We start from the raw sequence: 26,235 nt of genomic DNA, 5'->3' as shown, positions 1-26,235 counted from the left end.
AGACCTTGCTAACCAGGCCCTGCTAGGGTTTGTTAGGCAGTGTGCCAGACTTGAGTAAGAAAACAATGTATTAGATTTAAGAGTCTAATGACCAGTCACTGAACAAAACAACACATTATGCCGTGAGGATTAATGGAGTGAGGCGTGCTGGTGTGGAGAGAGCGTGGTGAATAAGGATGCCTTCTTCCCGTCGTCGGGAGCTACCTAACAGTTGCAGCATCATTCAAAGGCTTGTGTTAATTATGCACAATGAACCTGCACAACCTGCAGCTCTGACTGGACTTGGATGTTAATCGCTTCAAGTCCACATTTGCAGCATTCACAGACATCAATTGGTGCAACTGATATTGGTTCTCAGTACTAGGTGCACTGCTCTCAGTAGTAGGTGCACACCTCTCAGTACTGGGTGCACTGCTCTCAGTACTGGGTGCACGGCTCTCAGTACTAGGTGCACTGCTCTCAGTACTAGGTGCACTGCTCTCAGTACTAGGTGCACTGTTCTCAGTACTGGGTGCACTGTTCTCAGTACTAGGTGCACTGTTCTCAGTACTGGGTGCACTGTTCTCAGTACTGGGTGCACTGCTCTCAGTACTAGGTGCACTGTTCTCAGTACTGGGTGCACTGCTCTCAGTACTAGGTGCACGGCTCTCAGTACTGGGTGCACTGCTCTCAGTAGTAGGTGCACACCTCTCAGTACTGGGTGCACTGCTCTCAGTACTGGGTGCACGGCTCTCAGTACTAGGTGCACTGCTCTCAGTACTGGGTGCACGGCTCTCAGTACTAGGTGCACTGCTCTCAGTACTGGGTGCACTGCTCTCAGTAGTAGGTGCACACCTCTCAGTACTGGGTGCACTGCTCTCAGTACTGGGTGCACGGCTCTCAGTACTAGGTGCACTGCTCTCAGTACTGGGTGCACGGCTCTCAGTACTAGGTGCACTGCTCTCAGTACTAGGTGCACTGTTCTCAGTACTGGGTGCACTGCTCTCAGTACTGGGTGCACGGCTCTCAGTATTAGGTGCACAGCTCTCAGTACTAGGTGCACGGCTCTCAGTACTGGGTGCACGGCTCTCAGTACTGGGTGCATGGTTCTCAGTACTAAGTGCACTGCTCTCAGTACTGGGTGCACGGTTCTCAGTACTAAGTGCACTGCTCTCAGTACTGGGTGCACGGCTCTCAGTACTAGGTGCACTGCTCTCAGTACTGGGTGCACGGCTCTCAGTACTAGGTGCACGGTTCTCAGTACTAGGTGCACTGCTCTCAGTACTGGGTGCACGGCTCTCAGTACTAGGTGCACGGTTCTCAGTACTAGGTGCACTGCTCTCAGTACTGGGTGCACGGCTCTCAGTACTGGGTGCACGGTTCTCAGTACTAGGTGCACAGCTCTCAGTACTAGGTGCACTGCTCTCAGTACTAGGTGCACAGTTCTCAGTACTAGGTGTACAGCTCTCAGTACTGGGTGCACGGTTCTCAGTACTATGTGCATGGTTCTCAGTACTAGGTGCCCAGCGATCACAGACTCCTGGAACATTAGTGCTTATAGCTTCAGATGTGCTGCTGTTGTTTCATTTGAATTAGTCGTGCAGGGAAATGACAGAGCTTACGCGACAAACAGACTTTTCCCACACAGTAGTCATATAGAAGAATACGGGGTTTGTGAATGCATGATTTTATTATTATTATTTTATTATATTACTACAAACAGGGCGACAATTTAAGATGAAGAAAGCGATAATTACGCATCATTTGGCAGCTCAGATAAAATGATGTTTAAGTTTGGGGAGTTTCAAGCCTCAAAATGACACTGTGCAGTAATGAGGTACCGCTGCTAGGATACCTGTACTTTCTCAATTCAAATCTGTCTGTCTGTCTGTTTGTCTGTTTATCGACCTTTCTCTCTGACCACAGTTCCAGCAGACGTCGGAGCATGCCCTTTTCTCGTGCTCCGTGGTGGACGTGTTCACACAGCTAAACCAGACCTTCGAGATCATCAGGAAGCTGGAGTGCCCCAACCCACAAGCCCTCGCACACTTCATGTGCAGGTTTGCTAAGGTGAGCACACGCACCCCACACACCTTCTCAACCCAACCCCACAACCACCCCACACCACCTCAAGCAAACCCCACACCCACCCAATGTTTGAGAGAGAGAGAGAGAGAGAGAGAGAGAGAGAGAGAGAGAGAGAGAGAGAGAGAGAGAGAGAGAGAGAGAGAGAGAGAGAGAGAGAGAGAGAAGTTTTAGCCCACAGATGTCTACAAGGAAATGACAGAGGACACTCAGGTAATGATTCTTGTGTATAAAAGAATTTGTGTGTGTGTGTGTGTGTGTGTGTGTGTGTGTGTGTGTGTGTGTGTGTGTGTGCCTCTAAAGGCTTACTGTGACTGTTGGGTTTGAATGTCATTTACAGTCAGAACTGTGTGTTCTCCGAGCCTGAGCTCTATTTCTGATAATACCATACACCTACAGACATTTCCAGTTTACTTCCCTCTTTTCCCAGTTGTCACACACACACACACACACACACACACACACACACACACACATCCATCGAATGCTCTTATCCAGCATCCCTTGCTGCTTGTCTGTACTGAATACAAATTAATTGAAAAGGGCAAAGCAAATCCTCGTTGTTGCTGTACACCACACACACGCCTCAGCCTCCACAAACCCCACCCCCTCACAAACTCCACCCTCTCTGCCTCAGCCTCCACAAACTCCACCCACTCACAAACTCCACCCTCTCTGCCTCAGCCTCCACAAACTTCACCCCCTCACAAACGCCACCCTCTCTGCCTCAGCCTCCACAAACTCCACCCCCTCACAAATTCCACCCTCTCTGCCTCAGCCTCCACAAACTCCACCCAATCACGAACTCCACCCTCTCTGCCTCAGCCTCCACAAACTCCACCCCCTCACAAACTCCACCCTCTCTGCCTCAGCCTCCACAAACTCCACCCCCTCACAAACGCCACCCTCTCTGCCTCAGCCTCCACAAATCACAAACTCCACCCTCTCCACCCTACCCCCTCATCCACCAGCTTACCCTCCTGTCTCTTCCAACATCATTCCACCTTTTCATTTTTAGCCTGCCTCACACTCCACTGCACTCCCCAGTCTCACTGTCACAAGGAGTCAAAAAAAGATTGGTAACACCACACACACACAGTTTTGGTCTTGTAATTAGAACATGACCGAGGAAGGGATAGATAGATAGATAGATAGATAGATAGATAGATAGATAGATAGATAGATAGATAGATAGATAGATAGATAGATAGATAGATAGATAGATAGATAGATAGATAGATAGATAGATAGATAGATAGATAGATAGATAGAGAGAGAGTTCTCTGTGGGGGTGTCTGCCTCCTGGATGAAGGAAAAACTAATGAACCCAGTCACCTGCTTATTGATCTAACAAATTAATGACAACGTTATATAGTTATTTACAATCCTATTTAATTGACTCACAGAGTCAAAGAGGTATGATCCGTGTCAGTAAAACAGTGAAAGGTTATTAATGAACCATTAATGAATGGTTAATATATAGGGGTGTGTGTGTGTGTGTGTGTGTGTGTGTGTGTGTGTGTGTGTGTGTGTGTGTGTGTGTGTGTGTGTGTGTGTGTGTGTGTGTGTGTGTGTGTGTGTGTGTGCGTAGTATGGAAACAGTTAGCATCAAGTCTTTACAGCTGCTAAAGACTGAATGGATACTAACTGATGGTGTTTCTTAGTGACTGTTTGTTGACTGTGGTCTGTTTTAACTGTATTATAAGCCTGTATTATAAACCTGCCTGTATTATAAACCTGCCTGTATTATAAACCTGCTGTGGCTACTTTGTAATTGTAGACCATCAACAATGTCCTGCTGCAGTATGCTGCCATCATCTCCAAAGACTTCAGCAACCACCTGAACAAGGAGAAGGTGGTGAGTGTCTACTCACACATGCATTATCATGAGCTGATCCCAGACACCACCACATAGCCCTCATGTTGCCACGGAGACCAGCCTGCAGCCCCTAGTGAGACGCCATGGCTGGTCCTCATTGGTCCGGGTCCTGGGCTTGCGTTTTTCTTATCAGGCAGCTGACAGGCAGCTGTTGTTTGTATTGACATTTTAGTGTGTAGTGTGTGATTGTGTAGCATGACCGCATAGACTTTGTACAAACTGAAACTATGCATTTGCCTAATAGTGAAACATGATCTGTTCAGTTATCCAGTCTGGCATCACTAGTTAGCAGGTTCAGGAAAAGTCTGGCGCTAATGAGTGACATACTCTGCATGCCTTTTTTCTTAAAGCAGAGCTGTTTTTTTACTTCGATACCATTACACAGGCTTCTCTATGTCTGATGAGCTCACGGCCTTGTAATGATCCTTATGAGAATTGATGTGCAGAAGTCCGTGGCCAGACAAGGCAGATGTGGAGTGTTCCCGAGAGACCGTGTCAGGAGCACTCCTCTGTGAGCTCATGTCCCCTGCTGGGACTGACAGCTTAGTTCTTGTAAGCTTCTATGCTTTAATGCTCTCTGTCTGCAAGGTAACCCGGCACGCCGTAGAGACGGGGTTCTCGGCCACACCACAACTATAAGTGTTTTGTTTTTCTAGCACACCTGAGTCATTTCCTGCATGTTCGACATGTCTGCAATCCAGCTAGCATTCGGTACTGATTCATCAAGAATACTGATTCATTAAAAATACTGATGTATTGGGAATACTGATGTATTGCATTGGCCCCAAGACTCTGGATCTCACTTTCACCATCCAAATGTCATTTATCAGTGTGTTGGTGAGTGCCTTTTGACTAAAGGGGGGCAGAGAATGTAAATGCACATGCTAATTAGCACTCACACTCACTATGACGCGGTATACATGTGATTCTAACGCCTCTGACATACATTCAACATTTATCAGTTTTCTTCCACTATCGTTAACTTCAAACTTAAATGACAGTATTCACAAATGACAGCAAGTTTAAGCTTAACTAAAGGCAAAAGGGTGTTTTTGACATGTGACTGTGCACCGATGTAAGGACAAATAAGGTCAAATCCAAAGGGTGCATCACACAAGTCTCTTCCTGACTCCACACCAGGCTGTACACATGAGAACATGTGAAGGGGAACACAGACGCAAATTAATTTGCATGTGCTTTTCACCACAGCCCTGCATCCTCCTGAACAACATCCAGCAGCTTCGGGTTCAGCTAGAGAAGATGTTTGAGTCGATGGGAGGGAAGCAGGTAGGTGTCTGGGCCAGTGCTGCCCGCAGAAAGCACCCCCACCTCCAGCACAGATGGTGCAGCCCACCCCACCAGTGCACTAGGCTCTGCCCCATGCTCAGGAACAGGGATCACCTGCTTAATACATCTACTCTTGGGAGCACTGTTATTGTGTGAAAACCATTTGTTGTTGTTTTATTAAAAACCTGGTGTTGTTTTATTAAAGAGTAATAATGTTGGCCTGAGTGGGGTTTTAGAGGTGCCCAGAAGACCGCCTTCCCCAGGAGAAAACAAGTGCTCATTGGCCAATAGACTTAATCTGTCCCCTCCCCATTAGGACAAAACAAGTGTTCATTAGCCAGCAGACTTATTCTTGCCCCTTCCCCCTAGAAGAAAACAAATGTTTATTGGCCAGCAGACCTATTCTGCAGCTAGTGGATCAAGTGATGTTTATTTTGATGGATGTTCCCCTCATATTAATGTGCATGTGTGCTGGAATTTCTGTCTTTCCTCTGTGTGTGTGTGTGTGTGTGTCTCTCTCTTTCACTGTCTCTCTCACTCCCTCTTTCTCTCTATCTGTCTTTGCTGCTATCTCTGTGACTCCTCTTCCTGTCTCTCTGTAACTGGGAAAATGTCCTGTGTCCCCCTCCTCCTTCTTCCTCTCTCTTGTCTTCGCCCGTCTCTTCCGGGCTTTTGTACCAGGAGGAGGGGCCGGTGGCCTTCTGTAAGGTGTGTGAACAGGTTTCCTTCTCCGTCTGTACCCAGCCACAACTCCACAGCTGTGCAGTATGTGGACTTGCACCTTGAATCAACTAGAATCAACCTTTGGAATTCTTGGCCCACTCTGCCTTCAGAGTTTCGGAATTTGGGTTGAATCTAGTTTTCCATTCCAGCTGGGGAGGGCAGGTTTGCTCCTTTCAGCAGTCCAGTTTAAGCCATCCAATCATCACACTGTGTCACCCCACTTCACCTTTAGCCCCCGTCCCTACAACTAACTCCGCCTCCTGGAGCATGTGCTACACCTGCTGGAGTCCGGCATGCTACCCCAGGCTAGTAAGCTGCCTAGCTCCACCTCCCAGCTACACCATAGATGGCCCCTTTTCTCCGCCTCATTCATATTTACTTATCCGCCTTTATGATCATGTTCGCTGTCGCTAGTTTCAACCTTTCAGTAAATAACGACATGCTGCATTTGAGACTTCGGATGATTGTGCTTCTCTATCCCCCCATCAACCTGAGATCAGAGAGTGAGAACCGTGTCCATGTGCATGTCTCGCGTCTGAGGAGCTCCCAGCCCAGCTGGGATTTCTTGGAGACTTTAGTTCCAAACACCAGCATGCCTGCTCCAGCTGTTTAGTTCACTGAGCATCTGAACATCACAGCTAGGTGTGCTGGAACTAAACTCTGTAGGGTGGTCCGCATCCAGGACCAGAGCTGTAAAGATCCTCTTACAAAACAGAAAGGGTCTGCCTGGGGTTGAACGGGAACCCAAACCCAGCCTGCACCGGAGCCGATCAACATGAGCTAAATAGAATTCACCTTCATCAAGGCTTTGACCAAGTTCTTCTGCAAGTATTAATTATAACAGGCTCTCCAGTATATTTTCCCCATGACACTAATAAGGTGCAGACATCTGACACTGGTCGTAATTACAGTACCAAAACTAACTCATTATTGTTCAATTGGATAACTATAAAAAGATAATAATAGCATGTCCAATCTCAAACTAATGATACTATTATGCAAAAACAGGAATTGGACACTGCTAAATTGGGTGGAAAACACAGAGGGTCTTGGCTCCTTGAAATGAGCCTGAAGACCTGATAGCACCAAGCTGTGCATCTCCATCAAGACCAGTGCAGCTAAAGTGCCTCTAATGGCTGGCTATTAGCAAGCATAACACATGTCATGCATTATACTTGCTAAGAGCCAGACTCTTATTTTATAAATCTTTTCATTCTTTTTGGGGAAGCTGAATTTCTTTCTGTGATGTAAAAGTCTCCAAATATAACTGTGCAAGGCATCAACAGAGTTCCCAAAGCAATTAGCAAACTAAGAGAAAAATGTAATTACAAAGAGACGTGTTAACAGTTATAAGTTAAATATTCCTAACAGTACAGAACACAATTCATTTTGGCAGACAAAGTGTGCTTCTGTATTAGTGTATTTGTTTATTTGTGTATTTGTGCATTCCAGAGGGAGTAAAAACTCAAACAGGGCTCAGACTAGCAGAAAGACCTGTCGTTCTATCTCTCTCTCTCTCTCTCTCTCTCTCTCTCTCTCTCATTTTCTCTCTCTCTCTCTCTCTCTCTCTCTCTCTCTCTCTCTCTCTCTCTCTCTCTCATTTTCTCTCTCTCTCTCTCTCTCTCTCTCTCTCTCTCTCTCTCTCTCTCACTCTCCCATCTGTCCTGTCTCTCTCTTTCTCACACTGTTTTGGCACTTTCTCTTTCTCTCCCACACTCTGTCCATCACTTTCCCTTTTTGTCTTCTCTTATTGCCTCTAGTTAACCCTTAAGTCCCTGCTCCATTTTATCTGTCCCTTTTAACCATGAGCTGTTAAGACGTGTTATATGCAACGACCGAAGTCAGACCCTTTTTTATGAAGTGTCAGGCCACTGTGTCAGGGTTGTTCCAGTCTCCAACTACCCCTGCACGGCACAGTGTAGCGTTGTCTTTGATCATTCTTAAGTTTGCTTGTAAGTCCAAGGCTCATATACCAGCCAGAGCTGACATCTACCCCATCTTCTGGAAGTCCAGAATCCAGAAAGTAGCAGTCAGGACTAAGGGACAGGTCTAACACGCTCAGCTCCAGGACGTGCTGGGACGTATATCACCTGCACCCTGGGGCATCACCTCTGTGCAGGGCCATGCATCACTGGGTTAGAACCACAAACAAGTTTCAGTCACTTTTGGCATTTACTTCACCTGTATTCAAGCCAAGGTTCAAGATTTAGAGTGCGCTACAACAGGGGCTTTGTTTGCTCTTAGCTTCCATTTTCATTAAGATAGCAAAATGTTTTACATTTTGGCAGCTCCTGGGAAATTTGAGAGTAGGGACCGCAAAGGAAAAGTGTAGCAAGAGAAACAAGCACAAACTGAAATGATATATAAAAAAAATATTTAATGTCTAAAACTCCTAAATGAACCATGTATGTAAATGACCACTGACCCAATGTTGTCTAACTAAACTAGTACTTATTGTAGGGTATTGTTTATTACACTGATGTTGACTAACAAACTCCAGTACTTGTTTATTACACTTGTCTATTATAGAGCTATTATATGTGTTTTGCACTTCTAGGTATCAGCAGTGAGCCCCGTATTTCCACAGTATTATAGATCATTGCTATATTGGACTCTACTGTACTAGGATGTATTCTGTGAGTAAACGACAAAGCACTTTTGTAAGTGACTCTGGATAAGAGCGTCTGCTAAATGCTGTAAACGTAAGTGTACTGCTGAAGTAGCCAAACACATTTCCTTGGCAGTCATTTTAAGTGATCATTCACTACAGTGCTGTTTACAGTGATTTGTTTGTTTACTAGTGAGTAGGTTTTTGTTGCATCATAATGCCTGTTGTTTATGCTGTCATTTTTTTGTTGCTTATATAACATTTTAATTTTAAGGGGCCACAATTTTTTTTCATAGCCCATGGCCACAAAAAGTCTTACTGCAGCTCTGACTGAAGGTCAGAGGTCATTAAGGTTTTATAAGTGCATGAGGTAAATCAGGTGTATGAACCAGGTGTATGGGCAAAACTGTAGAGTGCTGTGCCACTTCAGTACTCATAAGCTTTAGAAATTATTTTAGATGTCAGACATTATATTTAAGCACAGTACTGAAAAGATGTATATTATTTATTACAAGCCCCACTGCCTTACATAAAATTTGGATGTTAAAACATATTTCACTAGATTTTCAAAAGGCCCGGTTACGGTACTGCAAAGCTTAGCTCCTTCAATTTATAAATTCACTGTGATTTCCAGCACTCCATTACAGGATGTTTGATTTAAATAAAACATTTACATTGCTGCACCTACAGTTTAAATTTATGAGTCTAGCAAGAGCGAATGTTAGCTTAATGACCTGCACCAATATGTATGTGTGTGTGTGTGTGTTGTGTGTGGTTTTTTTTACCATGCATCCAGAGCACCACGTCATCTACTCTCAACTCGATCTCAGTGGCTTTTGTCTTTAAGATGCAGATTAAAGCCTAGCTGCTTGAGTTGTTACAGCAGGAGTCATTCTGATAGCGCTCCACACTTCCGCTCAGTGGGAACTGACTGATCAACTGCATTCTTCTTTCTTTTGCAGATCTTAACATATTGCGGGACACGTCCTCCGCATCTCACGGGACACACTAACATTCTTAATCTGGGATAAGGATTTATGCTTCTGTTCATTGCTCTAGTCTTTCATTTATCAATAGTGTGCGAGTTCTCTGCAGGAATCTCCTGAACCATTACTCTTGTGCTGTAGGATATCACAACCCTGTGGGCACCATTAGGGTGATAATCTTATGCATAAACCATGTTTCATTACATAAATATTGATAACATTGCTCATAATGGCATGACTGATGGTACTGCAAACAAAGTTAAGGCAGTCAACTTTGCAAATCCAGAAGACAAAGCAAAAAACATCATCATGGTCCGAATCATCATGGTCCAAATCATCACGGTCTGAGTAATCATGGTCCAAATCGTCATGGTCCAAATTGACTTGTTTGTGGTTGCTTGTTTGTTTGTTTCAATGGATTTATAATTACCACATTTTTAGAGTTTAGGTGTTAAAACTATGTTCATTGGTGTTATTGCTTAAGTTATTTTTATGCATCTCCCATATCTCAGAGACCAAATGAGAGGAGGTCTCTCTCTCTCTCTCTCTCTCTCTCTCTCTCTCCCTCCCTCCCTCTCTCCCTGCCTCTCCCCCCCCCCCCCCCCCTTAGTCTTCTCTCTTTCTTCTCAGCCCACGCTTTTGTGTAATACCATGTCTTGTGCTCATGGTAGCTTTCTATCCTGTCCAGTGATCCCTGCTTCCTGTATTCAGACCAGTAGACATGACTACATGTACCTGAGTCATCATCTAACTCTTACTGCCTCATCCTTACCCTGCCATCAACAAAAGACAAACCAAAACACACAAACAATCCATACCGACACTGCAGCAGGATTGATGATAATACTACAAAACTATATTTAACATATTTTGGAGCAGTACATATACCAATACATATACCGGTACATGTACCAGTACATATACTACTACATATACCAGTATGTATACCAGTACATATACTATTGATTCTTCAAATTAAGCAGGCATTTTAAGCAGCAGTTTGCCCTGGAGTGCTTCGACACTGTTTCACACAGTTCAGTGGTTGGACAGCAAACCTTAATTTATGCATCCATCCAAGACATTGTCCATTTATGTCTACAGAACATACTGATCTTTTATCTGACCATACTCATCTTTCATTCAGAAACAGATTGATCTTTTATGCAGATTCATGGGCTCCAGCCTGTCTGTGAAATGAAGTCACATCCTCCATGACCAGTTCTGGGCAGGGTTCTGGGGTGTTCTGTTTTGTAGGCATCGTGGGTTTTGTAGTCTTCTGACTGCACTGACTGCAGTCCTGTCTCCTTTCAGATATGGCTGCTTTGTTAGGCTTACTAGGGTGAAGACAATGTTACATAACATGTATTGAGTTGACTTTTACAAATGAGGTCTTAGATTATTTGATTCTTCTACACCTTACTTTGTCTTCAAATAAAAGTGCTTCCCTACCAAACAAGTCACTTAACAAGTTACTTAGAAAGGATAACCAGCGTTCAAATATTTTGGAAACTTTTACATTTATGGCATTTAGCCGACGCTTTTATCCAAAGCAACTTACACTTATGACTGAACACAACTTGAGTAATTGAGGGTTAAGGGTTTTGTTCAGGGACCCAACAGTGGCAGCTTGGCAGTGGCGGGACTTGAACTGGCAACCTTCTGATTACTAGTCAAATACCTTAACCACTAAAGCTTCTGCATCAATCCCTGTGGTTAAAATGTTATATTTTAATTTTTACTTAAGTAAGAAGTAATTTATTTTAAGTAAATGTTTTACTTATAGTTAATCCAAAATGTATTAGATTATCTTTTACTAGTTATCACATGCATACATGTGTCCATATGAAGGAAAGGCATTAACATTGAACAGTGTTTGATTCCACCACTTGAAAGACTGACACTGCAGAAAAACTTTCTGTTATAAGTAAAGAGAAAATTTGTTGCTGAAACTCCCACCCTGTTTTATATAATGAGCACAGGACTACATATTAAGACACCTGGTACTTTAGAAGACATGATAATATATAGTGTATCATGGAGCCTTAACTTTCTCATTAAATAATCAAGTTATCAATCAATGGTCAATTTAAGTTACTCACTGATCAACAACTCTTCAGCTCCCTGGTGCTTTGGAGATGTTTTCTGTTCATTTGCATGAGACAGGCTGAAGACCAGCATCCATGCTGTCCGGAATATCCACCAGGCAGCAGCACAGCCTCCTCGTTAACCTGCACATTTAGCCTTAATCCCAGGACTAGAATCTGGAACACTCTTCTGTTCTTGGCCATGCCCATCTGGGATTAATCCCCCTCTTCTGGGAATGTCACAGAGCGCTTACCAGTGTGATCAACCGAACCTGAAGAACTGAAAGGGTGGAAATGCCTGCAGGCTCTCACAGGTCCCACACTGAGTCCACACTGGTCACGCACTGGTCCCACACTGGGTCCATACTGGGTCCCACAGTGGGCCCACTCTGGGTCTACACTGGGTCCATACTAGGCCCACTCTGGGTCCACACTGCTTCCACACTGGGCCCACTCTGGGTTCTACACTGGGCCCACACTGGGTCCACGCTGGGTCCAGCTAGCCTGGTCTGCTGGAGAGTCTTACTTTTCAGCTTTGAAAGAACTTGTATGTTCCACAGGAAGCTCACTGAATTAGGATGACATGCACACATTATTATAGGCAATATGACAATCTGGTTTATGTCGGCACAATTCCTCTGAGCTACATAAAATTATTATTATTATTATTATTATTATTATTATTATTATTATTAGGAATAGTATTACAGACACCTGAATCTACATACATGACTGTTCAACACCTCCTCACGCTTCACTTCACCACTGCCAGCCCACGGTCCACATCAGGGCTAAGATATTCTCTCTCTCTCTCTCTCTCTCTCTCTCTCTCTCTCTCTCTCTCACACACACACACTCTCTCTCTCTCTCTCTCTCTCTCTCTCTCTCCCTGTCTCTCTCTCTCCTAGCTGGATGCTGAAACTAGTGACCTCCTGAAGGAGCTCCAGAACAAACTCAACACAGTTCTGGATGAGCTGAGCAGTGTTTTTGGGTCCAGGTAATAGTCATGTGCACACAGCACCATGCAGGACCAGAAGAGCACAGACTGCGATCAGAGGAGCACAAACTGAGATTATTATTGTGCAGAGTGAGATCAGAAGAGCACAGACTGAGATCATGAGAGCCCAGAGTGAGATCAGAGGAGCAGATTTATTTAACAGCACAAACACCGGCATAAAACTCCATTAGGCAGCTATGGCAGTTTTCTAGGATGCTAAACTTGCAAAATGAATGGCTGAATGCTTTTTAGCTATTTCAACAGAGAGAACATTATTGCCTTACAAACACATGCGATGTGGTTTCTCTTGGCAGCTTCAAGCCCGTCATCGAGGACTGCGTGAAGCAGATGAACCAGGAGCTCATGCACATGAAGGGAAACGGCGGAAACCAAAGCAACGCAGCCATGGATGCTGAGACTGTCCTCCGCCCTCTCATGGACCTGCTGGACAAGAAGTGAGACCTTCTGACAAAAGCATCATCTCGCTAGCCACATCAGCACAGAGCAAACCTGGACCTTAGCTCAAGACTGCACACTCGAGGATTTAGTAGGAGTGAAAGTCTCATAGTGCATGAATTCTGAGGGGGGTTTTTTTCAGATGACCACAGATCTGTTTCAAGGCACCAGCCCCCTGGGAGAGCAGTATGTTTTACACAGCATCCGTGCATTCAGTACAGATGTACTGTATACTGTAGACTCTAGTAATGCTGTTGATAATATAGATATTTATAGATATCATCTTGGTTCTTCTCAAAGTTTCTTCCTCATGCTCTAGGGAGTTTTTCCCTGCTACTGTCGCCCTTGGCTTGCTCAGTGGGGCTTGGAAAAGCTTCTTTGTGACAACTGTTGTGAAAAGCGCTATATAAATAAATTTGACTTGTCTTGATATTTTTCTGGCGATCACGGGTGGAGGAAAGTACCCTCTACTGTATATTGCAGAGTGAAGGTACCATGAATCATTCGATTTCTAAAAACATGAACTGGCATTGCATGAATATCCCCTGTCTTCCCAGCGTGTGTGAGTATGTGCTCTCTTCTGCTCCACATTGTGTAAGCCCTTCCCTGAATGTCCGGGGCTCTCCTGCCAGAACATTCAGGGTATTCAGGAATTGCATAGTCCTCTTAATTATGTGCAAATGCCAAGTCCTCCTGGTTGTACACCCCCACTATGCTGTAACTACGTCAGTGCCCATGAGAACGCTGGTGGCTTCTGCCTGTATGTTATGGGTTATTGAACTCTGATGTGCACCTGTGTGCCATCAGGGCAGCTGCAGACAGAGTCGAAATGCTGCCATGACAATACTGTAAATAACTCAGTTATACACTGTTCACTCGCTCTGTCACTATCTCGCCATCTCTCTCTCTCTCTCTCTCTCTGTCATTCTCTCTCTCTCTGTCACTCACTCTCCCTCTCCTGCCGTCTGCAGTTTGATCCTGTTTGCCAAGATCTGTGAGAAGACGGTTCTGAAGCGCGTTCTGAAGGAGCTGTGGAAAATTGTGCTCAACACCATTGAGCGTCAGATTGTCCTGCCTCCACTAACAGACCAGACGGTGAGTGGACCCTGGCACTACTGCCATCTGCTCCCAGCATAGGGTCTGCGTAAACACAAATGTGCATGGAAACCCAGTCCACTCTGGCGTAGGTGCATGTGAAGGACTCTGGTGATAGCCCTTCCCCAGAGCCCCTTAAACTGATGCAATGTGAGGTTTTGTTCAACTTGTGAACATTTAAAAAATGATGGAACAGCTTTGGTAAGCTGGCCCCCATCATGGAGAGGATTGTCTTGGCTCTGTGGTTCAGTGTGCAAGGACATGCACAGAGCAACCCAGTTTGTGAAGGATGGTATGGATCTCAGACCTTCTCTAGGCCAGCTTTCATGAGGTAGCCCAACAACAAAGCCCCTCAACCTCTCATATCTTTATAGGCATCAGTGCGGTATTTGGAGGGAGAACTCTGATTCTCCTAGGGCGGGTGATGTCGCCCTGTACGTTGACTGGCTCTGTTGTGAGGCTCTGCAGTAGCTACACTTTACATTACAAGCCTCTTCAAAAACCACCTGCTGTCAATAACAAGCTCTTCCTGTAGGGAATGCTTCTAATTAGCAGTGAGGTAGGGTTCACGCCAGTGTTCACTAATGCTGCAGTTTCAACTGCTCCAAGCTGGACCCATCTCCTGAAATGCCCCCCACCCCCTTATAGTACAGTAATCATATTACATTTGGCATATAGGATTCTTTATACTTCTAAAATAATATTAACTTAAGGGTTTTTTTGTGGGGATTGAACAGTTCCGGAACAGCGCTAAAGCATGACGTTCTGAGAACTGATGACAGTGTCTAGTGATAACTCTTTGTTGAGTTTATGTAGCTCACGTGGCCACACGGCCTGAGTGAGATGCTTGGAGCAGTGCGGTCCTGAGTTTCGTTCCCAGGGAGCACGCACTCTCTGCTGTGTTGTGTCTGCCCAGTGCTGTAAATATAAAGTGCTTTTTAGTGGTGGTGGGAAATGGCTGATTTTCTCTTTCTGTGCAGTACAGAGACCTTGAAGAAAACAGCCTTGTTTTTATTAGCACCTCTTTCCCCTACAGTACTTCCTGTCCATCTTCCCACTGAAGCATCACACGCCTGCTCCTTTCTGGGACTGAACTTCACTTCAGTGTAGTGCTCTATAAGACCCAGTGATGGTTTCAGTGATGCTGATTTCATTCATAATTTTATGCTTTTGACACACAGCAAGGAGCTCAGATGATCTTCAGTGCTGCAAAAGACCTAGGCCAGCTCTCCAAGCTGAAGGTAAGCCTTTATTATGATACTCATGTTGCAGAGGGTTTGAAATAAACTCTGCAGCTGGGAAGATCGAGAGTGGAGCTAAACTCTGCAGCACCCAGGGTGAGGGTCCAGGGTTAGGATTCAGGGTGAGGGTCCAGGGTGAGGATTCAGAATGAGGGTCCAGGGTGAGGATTCAGAATGAGGGTTCAGGGTGAGGGTTCAAAATGAGGGTTCAGGCTGAGAGTTGGTAGTTGTAGTAGAGGATGGTGGTTGTAGTACAGTATGGAGGTTGTAGTAGAGGATGGTGGTTGTAGTACAGTATGGAGGTTGTAGTAGAGGATGGTGGTTCTGGTAGAGGATGGTGGTTGTAGTACAGTATGGAGGCTGAGGTAGAGGATGGTGGTTGTAGTACAGTATGGAGGTTGTAGTAGAGGATGGTGGTTCTGGTAGAGGATGGTGGTTGTAGTACAGTATGGAGGCTGAGGTAGAGGATGGTGGTTCTGGTAGAGGATGGTGGTTGTAGTACAGTATGGAGGCTGAGGTAGAGGATGGTGGTTCTGGTAGAGGATGGTGGTTGTAGTACAGTATGGAGGCTGAGGTAGAGGATGGTGGTTGTAGTACAGTATGGAGGTTGTGGTAGAGGATGGTGGTTCTGGTAGAGGATGGTGGTTGTAGTACAGTATGGAGGTTGTGGTAGAGGATGGTGGTTCTGGTAGAGGATGGTGGTTGTAGTAGTGGATAGTGGTTCTGGTAGAGGATGGTGGTTGTAGTAGAGGATGGTGGTTCTGGTAGAGGATGGTGGTTGTAGTACAGTATAGAGGTTGTAGTAGAGGATGGTGGTTCTGGTAGAGGATGGTGGTTGTAGTACAGTATGGAGGTTGTAGTAGAGGATGGTGGTTCTGGTCTGCATTTTAAAAGTGCTCAATGCCTCAAACTTCCTGAAGAGACAAAAGTGATAGAGGAGAAGACTGGTTGCATTTATGGGAGTTGCACAGGTGAGAGGTGTCTTCACCCAGGAGAGTGTTTTCCACTTTAGATGACAGACACAAAATGAAACCTGCAGCTCTCTTAAAGACAGCCACATGTTTTTTTCACGCACCAATGACCTTTTGGTAACACTGGGGTGGATGGCTGTCACTACCCCACATTACACAGTCCCACCAAGGTCTAGAGTTCTTTCAACTCCAATGCGCGTGTGTGTGTGGGTGTGTGTGAGTGTGTATGTGTGTGGGGTGTGTGTGTGTGTGTGTGTTTGTGTGTGTTTGTGTGTGTGTGTGTGTGTGTGTGTGTGTGTGTGTGTGTGTGTGTGTGTGTGTGTGTACCTTTGGGGGAAATAGTTTTCAGTCTCTCTTTGTGGTGATCAGTCATAGACGTCCTCTGTTGCATAGATAACTTCCACCAATATTGCTGCAGTAGTCACATGCATGTAGTGATTATGAGATATGTAGTCTTATGCCACTATGAAGCTGCAACAGAGAAAGAGAGAAGAACTTTGCAATAAACTTGGCAGGTGCACAGTGCTATTTTAATAGAAACTTTGCTTGTGCATGGTGTTGTGCTGAAGAGTGTACAGTGCAGTATTTTGCAGTATCTAAATAAATATTGAGTATGCCCAGTCATGTACAGGCGTAAGGGAGGCATGCACTGTAAGCACTCACATCATGTACTCACATGCACTCACATGGTCTGCTCGTGTTGACATGCTGAAGAAAAGCAGAAGCTTGCCTGGTGTTACCCTGAAGCAAATTACGAATGTGGACTGAAGTGAACTGGAAGAACCTAACAAATCATGCATTAGCCAAACAGATTTCCTCAACACACCAGAAAGTTTGGGGTTGATGAGAGACAGAGACCTGAAAGAAATCTGTGGGGCTGTTGGGAACAGGGCAGCTCTTAAAGGATTACTGCTCTGATTACAACTGAGCTTCATCCACTCATTCCTCTAGTCTAGCTTTTTCAACCTCACTTTAATCCCTCACTCTCTCTCCCTCTCACTCCCTCTCACTCTTACGCTCTCTCACACTCACTCACTCACTCACTCTCACTCATTCACTCTCACTCTCTCTCTCGCTCATGCTCTCTCTCATGCTCTCTCTCATGCATTTCTTGTGTGTTAAACCTCTCCAGACCTCCTTGGTGTTTCACATGACCATATTACTACACACTGCTCTCATGAGCTGCTCAGTAATTGCACTGCATAGTGCATCAGACTGCAGCTCCTCCACAAACACCCCCTCTGCTACTTACATCAGACTGCAGGCTGGGGCTCCTAAGTGCAGGGTAATGATCCGATGTAATGGCCCTTCCGGTCCCTGGCCCCATTTAAATGTCTAATTAGGTCCATGCATGGAGATATTGATTACGGTCCTTGGGCTGCTCCTTTGGAAGTGGCAGGAGCAGGGCATGTCTGATTAATAAAGACAGGGCAGGTCTGATTAGTAAAGGCTGGGCGGGTCTGATTAGTTAAGGTGGTAGATATCCTTAGAATATAACTGAGAATTATAGTCTGGTGGGGTTTGATGTAAGGGCTGTTCACAGTGCTAACACGTAATCAGACAAGAGGTCATTGCTAAAATGTAATCAGACAAAGGGGTCAGTGCTAACATCTAATCAGACAAAGGGTCAGTGCTTACATCTAATCAATACAGACCCTTAAAAAGCTGAGTGGGTTGGGGTCCTAACCTTTGATGACCGCTTATAGAATACTCACTCTATCCCAAACAGACACACAGCCGATATTTGGACAAGACAATAATATTTGGTGGACTGATGGTGTGATCCGTGTCCAGTTAGTGCACCCCCGTGGGGCTTTGGTACTGTCCACCAGGCTGATTAAAGGAAGCTGGAGCTTCAGCGCTTGTCTCATGGGAGGAGGTTTACCTCTGAGCTCAAAACTTGGCCTGAAACTTGAAGAGCTGGTTTTGTTTGGGTTTTTTTGTGAAGTTTTGAAAGACAAGGGAGTATAGACAACACATCAGAGTGAATGAGCATGAGAGGACAGATGATTCTTCAGCCAAGAAAGAAATGATGGAGGAGAAAGCTGAAACTATGCCACTGTGTGTGATGCCACTGTGTGTGACGCCACTGTGTGTGAGTGTGACGCCACTGTGTGTGACGCCACTGTGTGTGACGCCACTGTGTGTGACGCCACTGTGTGTGATGCCACTGTGTGTGATGCAACTGTGTGTGACGCCACTGTGTGTGATGCCACTGTGCCATATGCCACTGTGTGTGATGCCACTGTGTGTGATGCAACTGTGTGTGACGCCACTGTGTGTGATGCCACTGTGCCATATGCCACTGTGTGTGATGCCACTGTGTGTGATGCAACTGTGTGTGACGCCACTGTGTGTGACGCCACTGTGTGTGACGCCACTGTGTGTGACGCCACTGTGTGTGATGCCACTGTGTGTGATGCAACTGTGTGTGACGCCACTGTGTGTGATGCTACTGTGCCATATGCCACTGTGTGTGATGCAACTGTGTGTGATGCAACTGTGTGTGACGCCACTGTGTGTGACGCCACTGTGTGTGACGCCACTGTGTGTGACGCCACTGTGTGTGATGCCACTGTGTGTGATGCAACTGTGTGTGACGCCACTGTGTGTGATGCTACTGTGCCATATGCCACTGTGTGTGATGCCACTGTGTGTGATGCCACTGTGTGTGATGCAACTGTGTGTGACGCCACTGTGTGTGATGCCACTGTGCCATATGCCACTGTGTGTGATGCCACTGTGTGTGATGCCACTGTATGTGACGCCACTGTGTGTAATGCCACTGTGTGTAATGCCACTGTGTGTGATGCCATTGTAGCCAGTCATTTTGGGAGCAGAACAGGAATGTTCACACTCCACCTCTACACAACCACTCAGACTTCACCTCTACACCATAACTCTAACTCCACCTCTACACCACCATTCTGACTCCACCTCTACACCACCACTCAGACTCCTCCTCTACAGCACCATTCCGAGTCCACCTTTATGCCATCACTCTGACTCCACCTCTATGCCATCACTCTGACTCCACCTCTATGCAACCACTCAGACTCCACCTCTACACCATTACTCTGACTCCACCTCTATGCGACCACTCAGACTCCACCTCTACGCCATCACTCTGATTCCACCTCTACGCAACCACTCTAACTGCTTATGGCTCAAACATTCTAGGCTCATCTGCTGTTCTGAGCATGTGAGATGGGTCAGGATTGGCTTTCCGTAATCCTTCATTGTTCCATTTCAGCTCAAAAAGACAAGTTTCTGAAAGGCATATATGCTATTACGTAACAAGAGAGAGAGAAGAGAAAAAGAGAGAGAGGAAAAGGAGAGAGAGGAGAGAAAGAGAGGGGACTGAGAGAAAAGGAAGAGGAAGAGAGGAGAAAGGAGAGAGAGTTTTTAATACTCAGCATGTTAGTGGTGTGGTCTCTGGTGGACTTAGAAGGACTGAAGGCCTTGGTGTAGTGGCTTACTGGGGGTGTGGTCTGACTCAGACTGGGATATGAGGGTGTGGTCTGACTCACACTGGGATATGAGGGTGTGGTCTGAATCAGACTGGGATGTGGAGGCGTGGTCTGACTCAGACTGGGATATGAGGGCATGGTCTGAATCACACTGGGATCTGGAGGCGTGGTCTGACTCAGACTGGGATGTGGGGGTGTGGTCTGACTCACACTGGGATGTAGAGGCGTGGTCTGACTCAAACTGGGATATGAGGGTGGGGTCTAAGTGACACTGGGATCTGGAGGCGTGGTATGTCTCATACTGGGATGTGTGGGTGTGGTCTGACTCACTGGGACGTTGAGATAAACAACTCACTAACACGCCACTAATGCTCCACACTATCACTCTGACACAGACAATTACTTTAAAACTTTAGTCCTTCAATACTTTATTACTTGAATTCCTTTTTTTCCTACGAGCAAATGTTTGTGGAATAAGGTACAGTACAACGAGCCAGACAAGCTGAATATGTGTTTTCCTCAAAAAAAATGCTGGCTGTTTACTTTTTAATATTAAAACACGGTTAACAAAACCATAAAGGATGAACTACATCTGAACTTCTGTCAATGTTCAGGAATTGGCATTACTATACTTACAGCCAAGTATAAGTATCTAAATGAGATGGTATTTGATCAAATGGATCACCTTGATTAGCAAATGCACAGGTGTTGTGATTGTCATTATAAGAGCCCCTGGACATGTGTCCGTGTGCTGGACTCAACAGACCCTGGACATGTGTCCGTGTGCTGGACTCAACACACCCTGGACATGTGTCCGTGTGCTGGACTCAACACACCCTGGACATGTGTCCGTGTGCTGGACTCAACACACCCTGGACATGTGTCCGTGTGCTGGACTCAACAGCTTCTTCTGTTTTTCCTTTCCTGATCTATCAGGAACACGTGATTCGGGAGGAGGCTCGAAGCCTGACACCACGCCAGTGTGCAGCGATGGATCTAGTGCTTCCCACCATCAAGGTACAGCTGTCTCTCTCTCTCTCTCCCTATCTCTCTCTTTCCCTCTCTCCCTCTCTCTCTCTCTCTTTTCCTCTCTCTTTCACTCTCTCTCATTACCCTCTCTATTTCCTAAAGCTTCTCCAGCTCTTGCAATCAATCTTCGGAAACAAGTGATCTCGCTTCATCCCTCAACATGCTCCCTCTTTTCTCACACTGTCTGTGTTTTCTCCCTCTTTTCTCACACTGTCTGTGTTCCTCTGCATAAATAGCAGCTGCTGATATCTGCATTTAGACCAATATCTAGACCTCTGTCCCCTTTATCTCTGTACTCTGTGTGTGTGTGTGTGTGTGTGTGTGTGTGTGTGTGTGTGTGTGTGTGTGTGTGTATTGTATTAAGTGCTATTTTTGCCATGTCAGGAAGCACAAAGATGTGTGACCTTGGATACAGTTTTTGTTAAGGTGTGTGGTAACAACACGACCTCTGTCTATTCTATGGTGCTTACACACACACACACACACACACACACACACACACACACACACAGACAAACACAAACATACACACACACACACAAATGTAGTGCTGATGGTTTTTAAAATCCTCGCTGTCTGTTTGTGTCCTACAAGCTCCACTGCAGAACCTCGGGCAGGTGAACTGATTCTGTCATCTCCTAGGAAACAAGCTCCGCCCTCTTCTCGTTCTGATCAATCACAGTGATACGATGTTATTCATTAGTATTCAGAGTAGAAGAACCAATTAAGGGAAGTTTTAAAGCAAAAACAAGGGTCTGGAGGAGAGATTTGGCAGAGCTCGTTAAAAGGGTGCAAGGTTAGTTAGAGCTGCTACGCTTGAAGTGATGCAGAGCAAGAAATGAGAAAAGCTTTTCCCAAGGAAAACCCCAGGGCTGGGAAAAGACTGCCATAAGATGCCCAACAATGTACCAGAGACATGCCCAGTAGAGTCATCTGGGTGGTGGGGGTTAGGACCAGATCAACCTGGGCAGAGGTTCATGGTGATATGTAGGTCTGTGCCAGTTTCACAGGGGAACTGAATGTGATCAGAAGTGCAGCAAACACACAGCATGTAGTTGAACCATACGGTGTGTAGTTAAAGACATGGTGTATAGCTGAAACACAAGCGGTACAAATGAAACACACAGTCTGTAGTGTATGTAGCTGAAACACAGCGTGTAGTGTGTGTAGGTGAAACACAGCGTGTAGTGTGTGTAGGTGAAACTTGGCGTGTACTGTGTGTAGTTGAAACACACAGCGTGTAGTGTGTGTAGGTGAAACACGCCCCCACGTTCTCTGAGACGAGGGGTGCTGTGGTGAATCAGTCGCCTGAAGTCCAGGTAAACACATTGTAAAATATGAGCCAAAAAACAAATGTTTTTGTAGATATTTTTGTCTAAAATATAAATACATTATAACAGGTATATTATAAAATCCCATAGAGTGTATCGGGTGCAGCGTAGAGTCAGTGTTCCGTATGGGATACTGAAGACTACAGGAACATTGCTGAAAGTGGGAGACAGCATTTTGCTGGTTGTCAGTTTTAAATGTGAGCTTGTATGGAGTTGTAATATCTGTACCATAACCTCATAACAGCTAAAAAGAGGAATCCTTGCTGGGCAAGGCGACTGGAGATCTGCTGCCCTTTGGTGCTCGGGCGGCTCCGGAGTACACACAGTCTGGCGGCTATGAGTGTCACGGCGCTGTGAGGTATCTCTGCACTCACACACACATCCTTGCTGGGACTCCTCTCACCCTGTCGTGGTGTCGCTCAGTAATACACCAGCGACACTGCAGCAGCAGTGGGCAATGAAAGGAGGAGGAAGAAAGGGAGTGAGGAAGTGATGTAATTTCAGTGAAAGTGCCACTTCTGCGTGGCTGCTGGCGATCCGGTTCTGCTGTCCTCGTTTGGACTGCAGTTAGCTCGTGTTTAACCGAGGATTGAATGTGTCTGTTGGGGCAGGTAATGACGTCCTTGTCCCTGCAGCTGTTGGGAAGTCAGGCATTTACTAAGGACACCACAAATGGCACCACAGATGTCACTGGAAAATCAGGAAAAAAGTATTTGATACAAAGATTGGGTCTTATAAACAAATAAATAGGTTTAGAGAAAAAAAAAAAACATGTGACCTTTATGTCTGGCCTTGATAGTCCTGTGTTTTTTTCTGTCGTATTCATACAAACAGATCACTGTATTCAAATACACAATCATCTTCCTGTAGAGAATCAGCCCACCTGCTTCTGTTCCTCTTTCTGTGTTCACTCACTGTGACTGAGGTACTGCATCCTTCGATAGCTCTGTTCCAAATATTCTGGACAAAACGAACGGCCCGTGAGAGGAGTTGAGGTACCTGTGTTACCCTAGCCCTTATTAAACCACCTGCTGGCAGGAAGTGAGATCATACTGAGAGGAAGGGTGAGTTTATTGGTCTCCTGTAACTACATATGCAGTGCATAGTTCATCCTGTTCAATGTTAAGGATGTCTCGTTTTTTGCAAGTATGCTTACATTTACATTTACATTTACATTTACAGCAAATAGCAGACACTTTTATCCATAGTACAGTTTGAGCAATTGATGGTTAAGGACCTTAAGGCTCAGGGGCCCAACAGTGGTAGTCTGGCGGTGGTGGGGCTAATACCTTAACTGCTGACTATAATAATAGTCTAATATAGCCTAATACCTTAACTGCTGACTATAATAATAGTCTAATATAGTCTAATACCTTAACTGCTGACTATAATAATAGTCTAATATAGCCTAATACCTTAACTGCTGACTATAATAATAGTCTAATATAGCCTAATACCTTAACTGCTGACTATAATAATAGTCTAATATAGTCTAATACCTTAACTGCTGACTATAATAATAGTCTAATATAGTCTAATACCTTAACTGCTGACTATAATAATAGTCTAATATAGCCTAATACCTTAACTGCTGACTATAATAATAGTCTAATATAGTCTAATACCTTAACTGCTGACTATAATAATAGTCTAATATAGCCTAATACCTTAACTGCTGACTATAATAATAGTCTAATATAGGCTAATACCTTAACTGCTGACTATAATAATAGTCTAATATAGCCTAATACCTTAACTGCTGACTATAATAATAGTCTAATATAGGCTAATACCTTAACTGCTGACTATAATAATAGTCTAATATAGCCTAATACCTTAACTGCTGACTATAATAATAGTCTAATATAGTCTAATACCTTAACTGCTGACTATAATAATAGTCTAATATAGCCTAATACCTTAACTGCTGACTATAATAATAGTCTAATATAGTCTAATACCTTAACTGCTGACTATAATAATAGTCTAATATAGCCTAATACCTTAACTGCTGACTATAATAATAGTCTAATATAGCCTAATACCTTAACTGCTGACTATAATAATAGTCTAATATAGTCTAATACCTTAACTGCTGACTATAATAATAGTCTAATATAGTCTAATACCTTAACTGCTGACTATAATAATAGTCTAATATAGCCTAATACCTTAACTGCTGACTATAATAATAGTCTAATATAGTCTAATACCTTAACTGCTGACTATAATAATAGTCTAATATAGCCTAATACCTTAACTGCTGACTATAATAATAGTCTAATATAGCCTAATACCTTAACTGCTGACTATAATAATAGTCTAATATAGCCTAATACCTTAACTGCTGACTATAATAATAGTCTAATATAGCCTAATACCTTAACTGCTGACTATAATAATAGTCTAATATAGCCTAATACCTTAACTGCTGACTATAATAATAGTCTAATATAGTCTAATACCTTAACTGCTGACTATAATAATAGTCTAATATAGTCTAATACCTTAACTGCTGACTATAATAATAGTCTAATATAGTCTAATACCTTAACTGCTGACTATAATAATAGTCTAATATAGTCTAATACCTTAACTGCTGACTATAATAATAGTCTAATATAGCCTAATACCTTAACTGCTGACTATAATAATAGTCTAATATAGTCTAATACCTTAACTGCTGACTATAATAATAGTCTAATATAGCCTAATACCTTAACTGCTGACTATAATAATAGTCTAATATAGCCTAATACCTTAACTGCTGACTATAATAATAGTCTAATATAGCCTAATACCTTAACTGCTGACTATAATAATAGTCTAATATAGCCTAATACCTTAACTGCTGACTATAATAATAGTCTAATATAGCCTAATACCTTAACTGCTGACTATAATAATAGTCTAATATAGCCTAATACCTTAACTGCTGACTATAATAATAGTCTAATATAGCCTAATACCTTAACTGCTGACTATAATAATAGTCTAATATAGCCTAATACCTTAACTGCTGACTATAATAATAGTCTAATATAGCCTAATACCTTAACTGCTGACTATAATAATAGTCTAATATAGCCTAATACCTTAACTGCTGACTATAATAATAGTCTAATATAGTCTAATACCTTAACTGCTGACTATAATAATAGTCTAATATAGCCTAATACCTTAACTGCTGACTATAATAATAGTCTAATATAGTCTAATACCTTAACTGCTGACTATAATAATAGTCTAATATAGCCTAATACCTTAACTGCTGACTATAATAATAGTCTAATATAGCCTAATACCTTAACTGCTGACTATAATAATAGTCTAATATAGCCTAATACCTTAACTGCTGTGTTACCCCTGCTGGTCACTAAAACTAACATGCTCAATAAATGAATATCTTTTTATTTGAATTGGCTTGTATGAAAGTCCTGAGGGCTGACAGCTGTGATGCGACAGGGTCCTGGTGGTGTTTGCCCACCAACATCCACCATCACCTGCACCTCCACCATTACCCCACATCTCCACCATCACCCACATCTCCACCATCACCCGCACCTCCACCATCACCCCACATCTCCACCATCACCCACATCTCCACCATCACCCGCACCTCCACCATCACCCCACATCTCCACCATCACCCACACCTCCACCATCACCCACATCTCCACCATCACCCACATCTCCACCAGGGCCAACACCTCCACCATCACCCACATCTCCACCATCACCCACATCTCCACCATCACCCGCACCTCCACCATCACCCCACATCTCCACCATCACCCGCACCTCCACCATCACCTGCACCTCCACTATTGTCCACACCTCCACCAGGGCCAACACCTCCACCAGGGCTAACACCTCCACCATCACTCGCACCTCCACCAGGGCCCACAAATTCACCAAAAACTCACACCTCCACCAAGACCCACACTTCCATCAGGGCCCACACCAATATCACAGCCTGTACCTCCACTATGACCCACAGCCATAGGTATGTAA

At 44.4% G+C, this 26,235-nt stretch overlaps 1 protein-coding gene across 3 annotated transcripts in view; it reads left to right on the top strand.

Annotated features, from left to right (window-relative positions):
• The window catches only part of unc13c (unc-13 homolog C (C. elegans)), a 143,515-nt gene that overhangs the window by 99,652 nt on the left and 17,628 nt on the right, over positions 1 to 26,235 (top strand). For 2 of the 3 annotated variants that reach the window (XM_081716215.1, XM_035525330.2), the window contains 8 exons: positions 1,906 to 2,049; positions 3,845 to 3,922; positions 5,153 to 5,230; positions 12,540 to 12,628; positions 12,943 to 13,083; positions 14,056 to 14,179; positions 15,361 to 15,420; positions 20,798 to 20,878. In XM_081716215.1, the coding sequence (XP_081572341.1) occupies positions 1,906 to 2,049; positions 3,845 to 3,922; positions 5,153 to 5,230; positions 12,540 to 12,628; positions 12,943 to 13,083; positions 14,056 to 14,179; positions 15,361 to 15,420; positions 20,798 to 20,878 (795 nt within the window). Of the gene's footprint in view, positions 1 to 1,905; positions 2,050 to 3,844; positions 3,923 to 5,152; positions 5,231 to 5,911; positions 5,939 to 12,539; positions 12,629 to 12,942; positions 13,084 to 14,055; positions 14,180 to 15,360; positions 15,421 to 20,797; positions 20,879 to 26,235 lie in introns of all 3 variants that reach the window. The other variant, XM_081716214.1, reaches the window with a different exon arrangement.

Source organism: Electrophorus electricus, chromosome 6 (assembly GCF_041902795.1).
Source record: "Electrophorus electricus isolate QZ-2024a chromosome 6, ASM4190279v1, whole genome shotgun sequence".
In the NCBI taxonomy this organism is placed as follows: domain Eukaryota; kingdom Metazoa; phylum Chordata; class Actinopteri; order Gymnotiformes; family Gymnotidae; genus Electrophorus; species Electrophorus electricus.
Note: the sequence above shows the minus strand (reverse complement) of the source record. Positions and strands in the feature narration are given on the sequence as shown.